We start from the raw sequence: 18474 nt of genomic DNA on the forward strand, positions 1-18474 counted from the left end.
TGGCCCTCGGGCACTCACTCTGGAGACGCAGTGTCTTGAGTGAGGTCGGCTCAAGAGACGACTCAAGTGTGTGTGTTTGATCATGAGTGGCTCTGGGTGTGGGTTTAGGCATGTGTATATGTGCATCTGTGTGTGTTTGGCTGCAGCGGGTTTTAACTAATGGGGTTTCTTTCTCGCTTTGTTAATATTCAACTAATAGGATAGATGGAGACCTTTAGTTTTGCTTTTTGAAAGGACCGGTGAAAGAAATGCGCGGAGCGTGATTTAAAAACGAGAAGAAAAAGTGAATGAAAGCTAATAAAGGAGACGGGGGATCATAAAGGGGATGACGGAAAAAGTAGGAATTGTGAAAGACATTCAGTGTGTGTGCGTACATGCACTTGTCCATTAGTGCTCCCCCTTCCCCCCACAGTCTCTTTAGGGTGGTACAGGGAGTGGATCTCCTCAGGACCTGAGAGGCAACATCAAACACTGGATCATTAGTGAACCTCCTCCCTCTCCCTCTCCATCCCTTTCTTGTTGGCTGACTTGCCCTCTCATCAACACCAGGACTCCTTCAGCAGCCCAACAAAATCCTCAGAGTCCTGTCTAAACCATTTCCCTCCCTGTTGTATCTGTGTCTTGTTATACAGAGCACACAAGTTTGATGATGGGTTAAGAGTCAGGGTCAGATTCCACTCTGGCTTCACTGTGTTGATAACAGAAATCACAAAATGATGTTTGCTTAAGGAACTGCTATAAAATCACGTTTTTTTCTCACCTTCTGCTCATTGTTCCGCCATACTGTTTACACATGCTGTGCAAATGATGAAAAATGGCTTTGTTGAAAAAGCGCAACGGAGGAAACGGAAGACTTCTCCTTGAGGGAGGAAAAGACAGTCCCTCCATCCCTAAAAATACGCATGAGAAGTGAGAGAGAAGGCAAGAAAAAAGAAAGAGGGAAGAAAGAGCGAAAAAGAGGAAGCAGTTGCTGCTGTGGCTTGGCTGTCTGCGTTGAGGAATAAACTGAGTTGAGAAAAAGCAGAGGTGCATGAGATAGAAATAGAGAGAGAAAGAAAGACAGAGGGAGAGAGCAATGACAAACGACTTTTTCCTTCCTGCGGGTGCCGTGTGCGATGTGCTCTGCATCCCCTCCGTCTCTGATTAGGCCCGTATTGATTTGAGGTGTGTTTGGGGGGGGCGGAGGTGAGACGATAGGGTGGGAAGGAAGAGCAGGATGAGATGGGAGGAGAGGGAAGAGGAGGAGGCGGTAGGGGGTGCTGTAATTGTACACTAGATGCTCCATTTTGGTGGCAGGGGGGCACAAGGAGGAAGGGGAAGAGGAGGTATGGAGGGTGTTAATGGGAGGAGAGGGATCTCCTGACGGGAGGGAGGGCTCAGGCACACCTATGGGGGAGAAGAGACGAGGAAACGGGTGGAGGAATGAGACAGGAAGATAAGAAGTGTATTTATGTGGGGAGGAAAGGGACAAGAGTGGGGAGTAGCTGTTAAAAACCTGAAAATAAACACCATATAGACGTAATGTAGAGTGAGGGGAATTTCAGAAGCAGCCGAGAGGCTCCTGTGCAATTAGTTCAGAGTTTTGTGCCAACATCTGGAGAAAGAGGAGCGAGCGAATGAAAGGACACTGATAACAGTTGAGGACAGACAAAAAAGGGCGCTGGAATAGACGCAGGGAGACGGCGGCGTCCTCCTTCCCTCAAATAGACAGAGACGCACGCACGTGGACGAGCCGGGCAGATCTGTCATCCACGGTGGTGCAGGCCCCCTCGTCTCTGACAGAACAGGCACATCTCCAGACGCCTGTGGCTCGCTTCGCTCGCTCCGCTTCCCTCTTTCTCTCCACCTAGCCTTTTTTTCTGTTTGGCTCCTTTGCACTTGCCTCTCTCCTAACTCCGAGCAGCCAGCATGTACGCAGGTAGCGCAGAGGAGAAGTTAGAAACCTTGACTTTGGTCTTTTTTTACTGATTGCTCTTGATCTCTGTGTGTGTGTCTGTGTGTGTGTGTGTTGGCAGATGAGCTTCTGAGCAAGAAGAGGAGCTTCTCACCCAGCAACGTCAGCGAGTGTCCTTCTGACAGCAAGAAGTCCCGTAGCGTCTCCCCTAAAGGTAAGACAGGCAGTGTGTTTGCGGGTTGGGACGTTGCGGATGTGTCCGGACGTGTGTTCCACTTTCCTTCGAGCGGAAACCAGTGAATATTGTGGGAATAAAGCAGGACGAGTTGAGCGTTTAAGTGAAAGCGGAAGGATGAACGCCGCGGAGTGAAGAAGACAGAAATGAGGTGTATTGATTTAGCTGCTGGTGGTGGTCAGGGTGTTGGGGTTAGTGACACACGCAGACATGGAGACAAGGTCTGCAGACTGAAAACACACTTCAATGCCATCTCTCTATTAACCCATTCACCCCCTGACAGTTGGATATAAGGATCATTTGCTGCAGGACCCTAAAAAAAACATGTACTGCGTCAGTGAGCTCTCATTTTTGACGGTTTTGTGACTTACCACAGACGTGTGACCAAAGAAATCTGATCTGTGTGAACTGACCTCTAACAGGGCGAGTCTGGTTTCCTACCATCATAAGACAGAATAATATCATATCCAAATACCATTCCCATCACACCCTATGGACGCCCATCATGAGCATCTCAATGCTAGCTTTTAATTGTGTTTTTATATGATATAAAACCATGATGATGTGCTTTGACACCGTGCACTGCTCCTCTGTTGCACTTCAATCAGGCTGCTGTCCTGTATTATTCATATCTCCCTGGTGTGGTGTGTAACCAGGAGCCTGACTTGGAGCCAGCGCTGCCATCAGGCCTGTCCCTGGGCTTCCTCTCTATTCTAAGCCTTACTGTACTAACTGATGCATTATGGAGCAGGAACAACCGACGGCAGCTCACCACACATCCAGCCTGGTCTCACAAACAACGTGCATGTTCACACTTGAGGACCACATAAAGGCAGAAAGGTGTCAACAGCACGTGCATATAAGACACAAATACTGAATCTATATATGTAAGAACGTTTGGAGGTCAGCGTGAGCTGTGTGGCGTTCACAATGAACTCAGAGTTGACCTTTGACCTCTGGGTGACCTTTGACCGACAGCAGCCCTGCCTGGAGCCTTGTCCTCTTTGTGTGGAGGAGGCACTCAACCCTGGTCATTGAAGTCTCACTTAGACAAACAACAGCTTCTGAAAGTTATGTGGATTTTTGTGAGGGTGTGTGTGTGTTTGTGCATCTGTTTTTGTACTTGTTGGTTTCCTTTAAAGGCTAATGGCTGTTGTGTGTTTTTAATTGACTTTGTTGCCTTCTACCGCTCAGAATATGCAGGGTTATGTTTGACTTTTAGGAGCAAACAGCCCCTGCCACCGTCTTATCCATCCTCTTGCTGTATTATTACAGAAAAATGTGCGCGTGCAGCCGGTTGCCTGTTTAAATACAGCACATTAAATTTCAAAACACTGCTGATCCTGTGTCTTAACCTTCGGCGCTGCCCACGCCGAGACGCTGACTGCGCACCTGTGTGTGTTTCCGAAGTGCGTTATCTGTGCATGTTACACGTTCTTGGCCGCAGGTCTGGCAACAAGTTATCAATTAATGACTAATGCAGCTGGAGGAATAGATCGAGAGCGAGACAAGACTCACAGGGCAGCGTTTGGAGCCAGAGAGATTGGATGCCTCTTAGTAAATGATGTCTGGCTTTCTTTCAGTTTCAAAGTCGGCACCCCCTGCTGTGTTAAGAGAGCGAGAAAACTTTAGGCAGGCATAGACTAGTTGTGTACACACAGAAACGCATACACTTGAGGACCTTGGTGGATTAGCCGGAGCTTGGCGGTGGAGACAGAGATGCTGCCCCCCACCCCCCCTCCGCTCCTTAGCGCCACTCCTGCTCGCCTGCCCGGGGCCAGGCTCAGGTTTCAATAAGAAGGAGGGTGGTAAAAATAACCTCTGCTCCTCTCTGCTTCTCCCTCCTTCTCCTTCTCATCTCGTTCTCCCCCCTTCTAACTCCCGAACCGCCTCCCCTTTTCCCCCACCACCCGTGCCTTAGATCATGTTACCATTGACAGATAGAAGGAGGAGGGAGGTCAGAGAAAGAGATTAAGTGTGGGGACTGACAGCTCGATAGCGCCCGTACACCACATTGTCTTTACAACACCTTAACCACAGCGCAGCAGTGATACATGCAAAAAACATTGATAGAAGCTTAGTGTTTCTTTTTCCTCGGCTATGGATAGAGGAAAAATATAGCATTTTAAAACAATCCTACTTATGGGATAACCTTTCACCCTTTACTCCTGTTGGCATGGATACCATTGTGCCCTCTGTCAGAGATACAGGAAGTTCTTGCTAAGGTCAGAGTCTGATCATCCAGAACGCGTGTGGCTATAAGTAGAGCTTGATGAAGAGGTGTCTAGTCCATCGGTGCTGTCCTTGTAATGGATGATCTGTGTACAGGCATGTTTTCATGTTAGGAGACTGCAGTAAACAGCAAAAAGCTGTACAATAGAAGGTATAAAACAATTTTGCTCATTTTCATTGTGTGAGTGTGGGCTGGATCTACCCAGACACCATATATGAGTTAACTATTGACCATCGGTGATCATAGGTTTCTCCCTCTTCCCTTCAGAAAACCCCCAGAGCCCAGTGGTGGAGGCAGGCGTCAGCCACGGCCACATGAGCCCTGAGGAACACTATAGGCGCATGATGTCAGCGCTCAGCGAGCAGGGGTCCTTTGAGGAGCAGCAGCAGCGCCTCTACCAGTTGGCAACCAGCATGGGCCTTCCTGGCCACGGTCAGTCTCAACGTTTGTCTGTGTGGCCATCGTCATTTCCACTGTGAACGTCTGCAGTATGCTCAGATTCATCCTGTTGTAGCCCAGTGCTGCCATTTTAAACCCCAACCATGGAGGTGGCCACTCAGTCTCTTCATACATCATCTCACACGACTGATGCAGGGCTGCGTGCCGACACTCCAAATCCACCTACGCCCATGAAGCCACCAGTGTGTCCCGCTTCTTCTACGGGCCAATAAAATTTACTAGATTTAGCTTGAGAGGATTGTAGTTTGGTAGAGAAGAAAGAACCCGTTGCCTCATTTGGACTTTATACATTCGCTTAACAATCATTTCTATGTGTCTGCCATTAAATTTTAACCATTTTCTCACATTTGTATAAAATGTAGCATTAGGTCTTATGAGTCTTTATGAGCTCTTTCACGGTAGCATAAATCCAGTCGATGCCCTGGCCGGATTGCGGTTTGAGCTACCCTTATTTTTATTTGATTAGTAATGATCTTTAATTGCTTGCCGCAAATCTAGGGGGCGAAGCCTATAAATGCTTTAATTGCCTTTTCCCTGTGTCTTCGAAGAGTTAGAAGCAGAATGTGGTGCATTGTAGAGGTTTTATTGCCCAGGGTGCAGTCTGATCGCTGGCTTCCTTTCCCAGAAGCCTCGCCGGTGTGATGCAGACGCTCTGGCTCGAAACGGGCACATCCGCTCTCTTTCCTCACTTGCACATTCCACATTTTTGATACTGTCACCACTGTTCTTTATTCTGCACACATGACTTCTTCCATGCGGCTGTTTAAAGGCTTTCTGTTTGCAAGACACCTGCAACAGGAGCAAAAACAAAATCAGAGGCAAAATATGGTCAAACGAAATGAGGAACGTGTGGAGACGAGGAAAGATTGCATAAATAGCTTCTGCTGGAGCGAATAATGAAGAAAACTAGGGAAAACAAGTATATGTTATATTACTGATTCTCAGGCCACATACTACCATTTAAAAACTTTTATTATAATGGTGTACGTGCGGTTCTCTAAGAGGCAGGTGAGCCATGAGCATCACAGACTTTGCAACATTTCCTGACAGCCAAGGCTTTGGTGCTTTATTTTCCCTCACACCTGGCAACTTCCTCCTTGTATCCACTGGCTGTTTACAGGTTTATGTAGGAAACGTATTCTAGCGCTACCGCCGCATCTAGCTTTTTCTTCATTTAACAGTTGCAGCTTGTTAAGTAGCTGACACTCTGAACTAACGGTCTAAGAGAAGGGACAGCGGAACGGCTGTTTGGTCTTCGAAGAGGCTGACGCAGATCATTTTCGCCAGAGACACTTGACATTGACCTAGTCGGGTGGTGCCCGTGTGACCTCCCCTCCCCCAGGGTCACCACCGTCACCACCCTTCCAATACTTCTCCGTCCTGAAGCACTAGTTTTATACCCCCTCCTATCTCCCTCGTACTCCCTTCCCCTTTCCCCCTCCTCCAACTCTCCCTTTAGCCTTGGTCCCCGCAGAGCATCCTTTCATGTGTTTGAAGTGTAGGGCACAGAAAATAAAAGTATGTGTGCGTGAAATAGGCGGGGGTGAGGAGGAACCCCATGTGCCTGTGTGTGTGAATGTGTAGGTGCAAGGTGTTGTTCAAGATTCTCTCTCTGGACCTGATGGGCAAAAGAATAGTTGGAAAAGGTGGGGGCTGAAATTGGGGGGTGGAAGTGGAGGGATGGCGGGGTTGTGGAAATGGCCAGGAGGGCTTTCCTTTCCTCTTCATATGATGAAAGGCGAGGGAGAGAGAAAAGAAAAGGAGGTGGGGGTAGACATCCAGATGAAAGTGACGGGAGGGGTGGGATGGAAAGGGCGTTCTGTTTTGTCTCCTGTAGTTTAGACTGATGTGAAACACGGAGTTGCACACGTCTCTTTATCATCATCCCAAATTGCTAGAAACTCTCCAGCACATGATTGCTTAAAGTACGGTGTCAAATACATTCAATGCAACAAACATGGCGCAAATTCGCTGCTGGCTGAGCCCATGATACCGCTTGAATAATACCTCTTGCTGAAAAGATTCTTAATTTTCTGGTGCACGGTGCACGTCAGTCCACCAAATCCATCATGAGACCGTTCAGGCCGTATCAGCACAGCGTTCGTCTGAATTCTCACGATGAGGAAAACCCAGCTTAACCAGGGGGATTTAGGCCCAAGTCCAGAAATGATGGCAGGGAGAAAAATGGGATGGCACAAAAGACGGATAAGCTGGATGGGTCCTGGTGGCAAACGGGGACCTCCCAAAATAACTCAGCAGAGCAATAGACGCGTGGCGGTCTCTGTGTTTGTGTGTCCTCAATTAGGAGCCTTAATTTGCAGTCAGAGGGACTCTCCCCCTGCGTTACAGCAGCTGCAGCATGACTTATGGAGCAGGTTATAGAGAAGTTTTGAATTCGAGTACCTGCTCTGTACACACAGACACAACGGCGGTACAGCCCCGGGTGACCTTGCTTTCCTCAATTCACATGAAAGAGAATTAGAGAGAGATAGAGAGAGTAAAATAAACGTAAAAGCAAACGTAAAATGCACACAGAAAGACAAGAAACCGAGTATATGATTAGGAGAGGAAACAAGTCATGTGGAAGTGCGTTCCTTCATCACACTGTGGTTCGGTGAAGTTGGGATATCACAGGCTTCGCTGCGTTCTTTATGGAATCGGTGTTCGTGGAAGTCCCCGACTATATGGAAGTGCAACAATAAAATAGCTGGAATTCCCCCTTCGTTGAACCAGTGGTAGAGGATAATTGGTGGGGTGGGATTGTGACCACCCTAAACCTAAAGGGGTCCAGTCTCCCAACCTGTCACCCCAGCACATTGTATACAAGTGCATGGCAGACTGTGTGCCTGCGTGTTCACGTTGGGGCTCCGGTTTCCTCTGATCCATCCTTATCTCTCACAACCGCCCTTACCCACACAGACTCGCGCACACACACACACACACCCTTGTCTGCCGCCAGCCGAGTCCCCTGTGGCCTGGCGCAGCAAACAGATCGATACACCGGAGCTAGGCCGCATTAATATCTGTCGCTTCACCCCCCCACCCCGGCGCCCACTCAACTGCTTCAGCACACACATTTACGCACGGCACACACAGAAACACACAGTCAGGCACGCACCCGCAAGCACCTAAATCACACACACACACACAAACACACATCACACCCGTACCAGCGGCGGAAATGGCCCCTAGCTCCCGAGGGATCTGTCTAATTAAAAAAGAGGGGAGGAAGGGGAGGGAGGAGGTGGATAAGAGCAGAGGGAGAATAGATAGGTTGAGGCAGAGCGAGAGAGGGTGGAGACAAAGAGGGAGCGGAGAGAGAGAGCAGGATGGATTTTTCTCTCATTAGAAGCCATGTCTCCTGGTGTGGCCTGGCCTGGCTGATAATGATGAGGCCTCTTCTCCTGTGAGGCGAAAGAGAGCCAGGGTTTCTGGGAGAGGGAGAGGGAGAGCGGGGATGAGCGTGGAAAGAGATGGAACGAGACGAGTGTTAGAGGGCGGAAGGTGAAGAGAAGAGGGCAGGCAGAGATGGAAAGGGAAGGTATGATGATGGCAGGGCTGGAGGTGCTGAGGGGTAAAAACGCTCTGTTCCCACTGTGTTAAGTTGCATATGGCTGACGCGCACTAAATAAATTGTCTTTCAAAGATCATAACACAAAGCATAATTTTTTACACCATGTTATTAGTGTTTACATTTTGATGCTTCCTCCTCCTCATAATTATTCACATTTGCTTGAAATTGGGCAGCTCCGTACCAAAGCCTCGAAGATGGATCTGAATGCTGTTTGCTCATTTGATGTTTTATTCATGTTTGTTGTGCCTGTATGAATGTGTATGCATATATACAATGATGTAAGATGGGGCCAAAGTGCATGTTCAAAAATATAAACACACAAAAAGTAAACATACACGATCCTATCCAAAAACTGAATGCTTATGCTTTCCCAGTACAGCTAATATATGATGCTCAATTTTAAAATTACTGCATGGCCATTGGGATTTCCTAATAAATTTTCAAAACGTTTCATCCTGATACATGTGAGCAGCTGGATATACACTTTGTCCTCCCCTTTCCCTCTCTCCTGACTCCCCTCTGTTCCATTTTTCTTGCTAGGTTCAATTATCAACTATTAAATCATCATCTTTGTCATCCTAACTCTATGGTCCCGTCTCTCTGCATCCCCTCAGAGATGCTGCGAGCTCGCCAGGAGGCGCTGGCTGCGGCGGTGAGGAACCCAGCGACCCTAGAAGCTCACCTGCCCTCAGCAGGCAGCTCGTCCTCATCCAGCCAGAGACGTAAACAGGGTCTGCCACAGCACAGGGACGCACATTACACTGAGAGGTAGGAAAGACTTCATACCTCAATCTGTGTTGGTTCTGACGTGTGTCTGGATATGGAAGTAACTCTGGCTTGTCTGCAACACCAGTACTATTTATACAAAATGAATATAGCCCCACACACACACACACACACACACACACACACACACACACACACACACACACACACACACACACACACACACACACACACACACACACACACATACACATATATATATATATATAAAAAATTTTCTTTAACAGTGTGCTTCAGTTCATGTTTGTATTGTGCCCGTGTGTGTGTCAATTATGTGCGTCTCCACATACATGGCTAAACTGAGGATCCAATAACCTCTTTGGCTTCCACTGTGGAGCTGCACGCCTGCATCCCCAGCGCGTCCCCCCTCCTCTTCCCCCAGCTGTAGCCCCTGCGCCTCCCAAACAAAGCCGGGGGCAGCGGGAGTGGGCGGGTAATTGCTTGTCGATTATTTATGTGGCGCGGGGAGAGGCGGGGGATCGATAATGGGCCGGCGGTGCGGCAGCAGGGGGGGAGGGTGTGTGTGTGTGTGTGTGTGTGTGTGTGTGTGTGTGTGTGTGTGTGTGTGTGTGTGTGTGTGTGTGTGTGTGTGTGTTGTGCGTGTGTGTGTTGTGCGTGTGTGCGTGTGAGACGTAGGGGGCAGAGGGATGGTGAGGGGAAGGGATGGGGATATAAGCAGGAAGCAGAGCGGCCAGGCGCTGTGTGGTGCAGCTCTGGGAGGCTGTGTGGGTGTGTGTATATGTGTGTGTGTGTGGGTGTGTGTACGTGTTGTGACAAGGATGGGGGGGGCTTATTGTTTGTTCCATTTTTCAAGCTGGCGGTGTGTGCTCATCTATGTGGATTGAATTTGGGTTTGTTTATGTGAATATGTCTGCTAATTTGTTTGTGTGTGTGTGTGTGTGTGTGTGTGTGTGTGTGTGTGTGTGTGTGTGTGTGTGTGTGTGTGTGTGTGTGTGTGTGTGTGTGTGTGTGTGTGTGTGAGACAGAGAGAGAGGCCAGTGGTGCAGCGTGAGCGTAGTCAGCGAGCCGTGGCTGTTCTCCGACAGCACACAGTGTAATTAGCCACACAGGACTGGGGAGAGTTAAATAGGCCTCACCCTCCCTCGCTCCATCCATCCATCCATCCATCTATCTATCACTACCTTACCTAGCTCTACCTCTCCTCGTCTCCATTTTTCTCTTTTTGGATTAAGTAAAAAAAGGCAGGTTATTGGCAAATGCTCACTATGAGTGCACAAATAAAGTGGATATTAATGATTTTTACATTTTCTGGACTGGATAGACCACTAACTACATACACTATTGCAAAAACTGTCCGACTCCACATCAGGCTGCATCATCAATTATCAATATTGGACCTCATCTGTGCTGTTGTGGCTGAATATGAGTAAATCCTTGGAGTCAGAAAAATTCATGTATAAAATCATCATAGATGCGAAAAGGATTTCAAACAATAATGTCACAAAAGCTGTACATTTTCTGCCCCTGTAGTGTGCATGTGTTTGCATGTGAGCCCAGAATGCTCCCATTCTTTATAAAATAGATGGATAGAACTTTAAAATGAAGAAGAGTGGAAACAGTGCAAAGTGAAGAGAAGCGATAACTAGTGAAGAGCTGCAAGAAACAGAGATCGAATGAAATGAGCCGAGACTAAAGAAGTGAGTTAGAGACGGAAGCTCTCCTCCTTTCTAACTCCCTCCATGGCTCACCTTTCCATCGACCCCTCATCATTGATTATCTGGGGCCCATTAGGGCCCATTGTTAAAAACAAATCATTAGGGCTGCTCGATGGGCTTAGAACCTGGCATTCCATTTGTCTGGCCTTAAATGGCACTAAGCTCACCAAGCATCTGCAAGGCAAATACAGGGGGTGAGGAAGAGCTGGAAAAGAGAAAAGGGCCGGAGACGGGAAGTGGAAAACATGGGAGATTAAAATGGATTGAGAAGAGGAAGAAAAAAGGAGAATAGAGGAAATGTGGGGGGACTTAGTGACTGGGAAAGAGATATGAACCAAAATAGGGAGCGAGGAGATGGAGAGAGTGTGAGATAAGGGGAGGGAGGGGAGGCGTGGAGGGAGCCTCATCCATTTTAATGAGCTTCCTGTGTAAATGTGTTCCTGCGGAGAAGGAGCCGAAGGCGGCCGCGCGGCGCTCCTAATCCCCCCCACGCTCCCGTCATTAAGGGCAGCCCTGTCTCACACGCAGACGCGCGCACACACTTGGAGCGGCGGACACACACACACACACACACACACACACACACACACACACACACACACACACACACACACACACACACACACACACACACACACACACACACACACAGACAGACAGACAGACAGACAGACAGACAGACAGACAGACAGACAGACAGACAGACAGACAGACACACACACACACACACACACACACACACACACACACACACACACACACACACTGCCTGGGCTTCTACGGGACTGCTGTCGCCACTCTGACAGGTCGTTGCACACCAGTGAATTCCGAGGAGCCCCTGGCCTCACTGCCGGCAATAACACGTAGCGGGAGAGCGGGAGCGGGAGAGAGAGAGAGAGAGGGATGCTGGGGAGAGAGAGCATCCAGTAATAAAGTTTTGTGTGATTAGGAGCCCATGTTGCATTTGGGAATCTGTCTATTTTCAGTCTCATGCAAAAACTAGGTGTTTTTATGTCGTCTTTTTATAGCATGTTAGTGGTTTGCCAACAAAATGCACAGAGACACACATACACACACAGCCCCAGAGCAAAACGACTAATGTCTGCCACTCCTCCCTCAAAATTGCCTCCTATAAAAGGAGGAAGAGAAGGAGAGATGGAGGAAGGGAGTGTCAGACACACTCTTTTCTCTGCTTCTCTCTCTCTCTCTCTCTCTCTCTCTCTCTCACTCCCCGTGATTAGGCCTAATTATGGTGGCGCAGACGCCTGGCAGCCCCAGTCATGCAGCTTTAATTGACCGTTATTCATCTGCGGTCTAACGCAAAGAAAGGGTAGAAAGAGAGGGAATATCAGAAAGGGGGGTTGGTGGGGGAAGTGATGCGAGTTTGGCATACAGCAGCCAAGGTGGGGGTGGATGGGAGATTTGCGGGCGCCTTAGCGTAGCCTAGTGGAATTGCGCGTCGCAAGGCTAATTGCTAGCCTCAAGGGATTAGGCCAGGTGATTACACACTGGGCGGTGTAATTACATAAGCAGTGGCTAGCGGGGCCCCGGCCCACGGCTCCGGGGTCACGCGCCATAGCCCTCACCCAAGATTAATTGGAGCTGCCACTGGAGTGCAAGGCACCGCCGGAGAGAGCGGTTATACGATTAGCATTAACATTTCAGCGGCGGAGGCGATCGATGAATGGTTTTCACCCCCTGAACACATACAAATACACACACGCACATCCACACTCAACCCCATACCCCCCCCCCCCCCCCCCCTTGCCTGTCTCTAGTATTGAGGCCCCCAACTCATCTCCATGCTCTTGTAGCATGCCCCACCATCTTGCAGTTGTTCTTTCTCTTTTTCCCTCACCGTTTAGTGAGGCGGGAGACAGGCAGGCGCTGCCTAATTTGAACACGGTTGCAAAACAATATTTGCGGTTGCATGCGTCCCAGAGTTGGTTTTGATTTTGTTGTTTTTCTCAGCTTGTTTTTCATGTATGCTTTTGTGCAGCAGCAGCAGCAGTCACACATACAGCTGAGCAGATTGGTGTGATAGCAACAGAAGGGGGGAACGAAAGGCAGGAGAGGAAAAAAGAGGTGTGGTGGGAATCTAAGGAGTAGGTCTGGGAAAAGGCCTGAAAAAGCTGTGGTTTGACACCCGAAACGGAAGGGGAGCATCATTAGTGTCACAAAATTTCACAGGGTCAGAGTTCAGATGACCTGCTCTTGTGACAGCAAGGTCTATGTACCCATGAATATGGGCACAAAACTGAGAGTAAAATGAATCAAAGAGGGATTGAAGGAAACAATTAGACTGAAAACTGAAATGGTAGAAAGAGTGAAAGGAATAGAAAGAGGCAAGGAAGTGACAAGGAAGACATAAAGAGAGCATGAGCTGGAGTGATAATAAGGGGAGGGTAAAATACATGAAGTTGAAAGAAAAAGGGTGTAGAAAAAGGGTGAACAAGACGGTCAGAGATGGTGGAAAACGAGAGAAAAGATGGGTGCGACGGAACAAGAGATGCAGAGAGGTGGAGGAAGGTGAGAGGCACCTTTCCCCCTCAGCGAGGACAAAAGACGAAGCCAATAATGGAGAGGTCCTTTCAGCAGCCGAGGTTGGAGGACGCTCCAGCTTTTTACCAGTTTCAATACAGCCCGGAGGGAGAGAGGGAGGGGAACGCGGGGAGAAGGGCGCAAAGGAGGGGGAGAGAGGGGAGGGATGAGTGTTAATTAGAAGGTCCTCCAGCCCGTGGCCCCGGTCAAGACGGAGGGGCCGCCCCAGCTGTCGGAGCATGACACACTGGCATTGTGCATTCGGCCCTCATTATGTGTGCGGCTCTGGAGCCGTGCGCGCTCCCGTGTGTGTGTGTGTGTGTGTGTGTGTTTGTGTGAGGCAGCAGAGGGAGGAGAGGCTGCCGTCCAGGGTACAGCAGTGGCCAGCGGCGCTTGCTGCGGCGTGACAAGACTGATGAGGCACTGGGGCAGCGTGGGGGCCTCTGGAGTGGCCCTGATAAAAATACACTGCATACGTCTGTGGCCGCATGAACACACAGCGGAGAGGAACATGCAATTAATAAACTGTTAAATGGAGGAAATCAAACAATATACATATATTCAGTAAAGTCTAAACTTTTTCTTTGTCCACAGAGACCTGACTCACCCTCCGCCACTACTGTCCCCTCCTACTGCTCCTCACATTGCCTTAGGACCCCACCTGCGGCCTCCTTTTCTGGGCATGCCCTCTGCGTTGTGCCAGGCCCCTGGTGAGTCATGACTGAGGCCAAGGCTAAATGCTAGTGTACATCAAAAATGTATATAATTTTCACGTTTGCTCCAGAAGTGCAGACATGCCCCTTGGCTGTACCCATGCAGAAATTAATAATATTGTTTCTGACTGGATTTCCCTTTCCTGTTTCTATCAAAGGTTATGGTTTTCTTCAACCAGCTCAAGCTGAGATCTTTGCTCGACAACAAGAGATGCTAAGGAAGCAGAATCTGGCCAGGTGTGTTTATTAAACTATGTACAGAGACACAAAAAACACTAGGATGTGAGTTAGAGACAAAAGAGTTTTAACTTAAATGTGTTTCTGAGGAAGCCAATTGTGGACACAATGATCTTCTTATTGTAGCCACTCACTTGACAATAAAAAGCCTAAATCCTATTTGTTTTTCACAGACTTGAGATGTCAGCTGAGCTGCTGAGACAGAAGGAATTGGAAAGTCTCCACCAACGGCAGCAGCAGCAGCAGCAGCAGCAGCGTCTCCTGGGCTCCGACCCTCTGGGAGGTCTTCCTCCGGGCCTGCCCGCTGACCATCCAGCACTGCGGAGCCTCCACGACATCCCAGAGGGCCACCCGCTCCGCGAGGAGCTGGCTCGGCGCTCCAACGCGATGCTGGTGCTTCGTCACGGGGCGGTCACGCCCCTTATAACCCTCAACCATCAGCAACAAGCAGGGGCATCCTCCACACCCAAAGACACCCAGGCACAGAGCTCCACTGCTGGGCCGGATGCTGAGTCCCGGAAGCCTCCACAAAGGGCCCCCCAGACACAGCCCCGCACCGGGGATCACACAAGAGGAAGAGCAGACAGGGGAAGGGAGGAAGGCCGGGAGCTGCAGGATGAGGAGATGAAGGACTCAGACAGTGAGACGGAGATGTGTGAGGAGAGGCAGGAGGCCACCGTCCCCAAATCAAACAGTAAACCAAGGGACAGGGAGCGAGACCGGGGGAAAGAGAGTGGCAGCAGCTCCAAGGAGACTGGAGAGAGCTCAGGGAGGCTGAGCGCCCCCTGTAGCTCAGCAGGCACAGAGTCACCCAGTCGCCACCTCTTCACCTCTGGACTGGGCAAGGCCGATATCAAGTACCACCTACCAGCTGGATTCATGCCGCCGCTGCCAGCCCTTCACACCCAGACGCTGCCCTTTGGGTTTCCCTACACCAACCCTTACTTCAATGCAGGTGAGCGACCATGTGAAACCGATTACTATCACTCTGTGCGTCCATGCCTCCAGTCCAGAGACTTTTCTCTGTTAGGGGCCCCACTTGTTCACTCCATAATAAATTCCATTTAAACATGACAAAATAGAAAATATAAATTGCTTGCTATGCTAGTTACTACTTGACTATGAATTTCAGTCCTAATAGCAGGTTTAAGTGTTTTTATTGACATTTTTCAGGCTCCATGGGAAGTTTCTTCATGGACGGGGAGGATTCTGCCACAGCAAACCCTGTGGAGGACATCAGCAAGTGGAGTGTGGAGGATGTGTGTGGCTTCATAAGCAGCCTGGCCGGATGTGCCGAATACTCCCAGGTGAGGACAGGGGGAGAGCGGGAAGGAGAGAGGAGTGGATGGAGGCCAGGGGCAGGCTGACTAGCTGGAGAGTGACACAGTCCTGGTGTTTCCTAGTGCATTTGACTTCTCATCAGGTTTATTTTGAATCTTGGTGGCTGTAGCCACGTGTTTGGGCTCGGCGTGAAGGACGGAGGGGTTAGGGTGCATGTAGCACTACACCTGCAGCTTGTGTGAATGTGGATTTGTGTGTGTATATTCAGTCATGGTCCTAAAGGAGAAACATAGCAATTCCACAAATTCAGACACAAACTATACTATACCAATATATTATTTGTACACATATTACCAACATGTAAGACAAGAAAATTTAGTCTGTTCCACAAATGTATTTCTAAACTTCATCTGAAGCTAATACGAGGCATCATTGTCATTCAGACCTCTATAATATGGCCTCCTATTATTGTTGTTCAGTCCATCAATTTGCAGATTCAGATGATTGTTGCATAGAGGTCGTTGTTCCCATCTTACACGTGGCTTACAATTTTCAAAGCGAATGAGCTGAACCCTGATTAGGCACAACTCCCCTACAGAAACACAATACACGCACAAACCCCAGCCGGTTACGTTACACGCGGTGTGAGTGGATGTGCAGGCTTGTGTGTCGCGTGTGTTTCTGTGTGTATGTCGGGCCTGTGGCTGAAGCAGCTGTGTCTCCGCCAGGTGTTTCGGGAGCAGGCCATTGATGGAGAGACATTACCGCTGCTCACTGAGGAGCACCTGCTCAACACCATGGGACTAAAGCTGGGGCCTGCGCTCAAGATCCGCTCACAGGTACAAGCACCACAGACCTGCGAGTGTGTTTGTGCGCGGCCGAGTGGATCTGTGCGTGTTTGAATGGCTCGTTGTGTCTGTAGGCCGGACGCGAATTGCTGGTGTAGCATAGCGACGCCCTTAAAGTAGCCTGCCCCGCCGCCTCTCCTCTTCTCTCTCTATTTTAAATGTGGTGTCCAACAATAGCCCGTTGCGGCCCTCAACAGGCTGTACTGAATCACATGGTCTCCTTTGGTCTCCTCAGGTGGCACGGCGCGTTGGCAGGCTTTTCTACATGACTGGGTTCCCGCTAGCGTTCCCGTTTCCGCCTTCTGCTGCTCTGCGCCCCCCAGACCGAGACAGGGACGCCCTGACGACGCCATCTGATACCCCACTGCCCCTCTCCCTGTCGCTGCCTCACAGACCCACTTCCAGCAGCAGCTCCTCTCCCTACAGCGGTCCCACCCCAGGATGCTCCTCGCCCAAGCAGGAAAATGGCAACGGCTCCACAGTAGTGGGAAGGTACGAGGCCAAATCTCCTTCGTAGGAGTGGCTCGGCAGGGGGCGAGGAAGGGGGTAAGCCTGAACAAGAGACTGACTCCTGCCACCTCGGGACATTTAAGCAGAAATATCTGGGGAACTATTGGACTGGAATAGCAGACAACTGGACGGTAATCCGGCAAACCAATCAGCTCCTGACTCCTTCTGCAGTGGCTGTGCGGAATCCAAAGAAAACGGGTTGGAAGGGAGACACGCGAACCAACAGAGAGAGAGAAAGAGGAGGAAAAGGAGACAGCTGGTCGCAGACAGGCTGCCAAAAAAAGGAGTGAAGCTCTGCCACAAATGCGACATTCTTGCAAGTCAGACGCTAGCGGAAACTCTTCCTTCCTTCCTGGGCTGGAGGAAGCTCTGCTCACTTACCCGCTTTCTCTTGTCTCGTTCTCTCTTTAACTCCTCTCACCACATAGCCCAGGAATTAAAATGAGAAGCCTCCCCCCAGTTTTCGTTCCCTTTTTGCCTGCTCAGAGGCCAAACAGCAGAGTGGAGCTGTCTTTAGTAGCAGTAGTTAAGGTTTTTAACCGAGCAGCACCAGATCAGACCAGCTCCCGCTCATCACTGCAACTATGCATTCCACTGTCCCAATACCAAAGATGACCGGATTTGTGGAATTGGAAACATGTTTCACAATGTGTCTGCTTCTTTTTTGCATTAATTGTCCCAGTGAACTGAGACGGAGCTGAAACATAGAGGCTTAATAATGTTGACGAAATGGAGACGTCTGTATAGTGTGTACGGCTTACGTCATTGTATGCTTGTGTTGACTACTGTGGGAGGTAGGGAAAACATGCAAAATTGTACAGAATCACGCTTAAGATGAAAATATCCTGAAGGTTACATACGTGGTACTTTTACTTTTTGTTAAATGTAGTTGCACGAATAAGTTTTTCTTTACTGAAAAATGTGACTTGCTAAACTTTGGTGGTACTTTGGTTCACTTGCTTTTGTTCTGCCATTTTTTTTTAAGTGTAATATTAAGACGCACCAATCTTGAATGCTACTTCAGCATATAAATGAGAATATTTATAGGACTTTTGACGTAGTAGATAAAGCAGATTATGATATGTATTATAATTAGCTCTTAAGATTGATTCCAAAGATACTTTTACTTGGTTTTCTCTTGGTTGCAGGGAAAAGAAAGGCACAAAGCTCTTAATGCAAATGTTTTGAATTTGTTATTGATTTTTTTTAAAACTACGCAAGCAATGAATTAAAAATGGTCTCTAGATTTCCCTTCAAAAGTTTTGTCTTCATCCTATTTTTCTATTCACCGCACAGGTGAAATAAATCCTAAAGAAATTCCCCGGCTTTCTCTTCTTTGTGCCTGTGTCAGTTAACAAATGCCTCTTCAGGTGTTTGTGGTTCTTACAGACTAACCACAAACGCAGCCTCCTGTTCGTGCAGGAGGGTGTGTGCGAGGTGAGGTGACCCACGGGGGCCACGGATCAGGTCAACAGCAGCTGTCAGAG

The 18474-nt window shown here is 49.0% G+C and overlaps 1 protein-coding gene across 6 annotated transcripts in view; it reads left to right on the plus strand.

Moving 5' to 3' along the window:
* samd11 (sterile alpha motif domain containing 11) overlaps nt 1-18307 on the plus strand; it is a 59843-nt gene extending 41536 nt beyond the window's left edge. For 5 of the 6 annotated variants that reach the window (XM_041071444.2, XM_029155586.3, XM_029155584.3 and 2 more), the window contains 9 exons: nt 2016-2108; nt 4630-4794; nt 9010-9163; nt 13993-14108; nt 14270-14348; nt 14522-15303; nt 15522-15655; nt 16358-16468; nt 16713-18307. In XM_041071444.2, coding sequence (XP_040927378.1) covers nt 2016-2108; nt 4630-4794; nt 9010-9163; nt 13993-14108; nt 14270-14348; nt 14522-15303; nt 15522-15655; nt 16358-16468; nt 16713-16994 — 1916 coding nt within the window. In that variant the 3' untranslated portion in view covers nt 16995-18307. The remainder of the gene's footprint in view (nt 1-2015; nt 2109-4629; nt 4795-9009; nt 9164-13992; nt 14109-14269; nt 14349-14521; nt 15304-15521; nt 15656-16357; nt 16469-16712) is intronic. The other variant, XM_029155585.3, reaches the window with a different exon arrangement.
* Nucleotides 18308-18474: the final 167 nt, after the last annotated feature.

This window comes from Betta splendens, chromosome 7 (assembly GCF_900634795.4).
Source record: "Betta splendens chromosome 7, fBetSpl5.4, whole genome shotgun sequence".
Taxonomy (NCBI): Eukaryota; Metazoa; Chordata; class Actinopteri; order Anabantiformes; family Osphronemidae; genus Betta; species Betta splendens.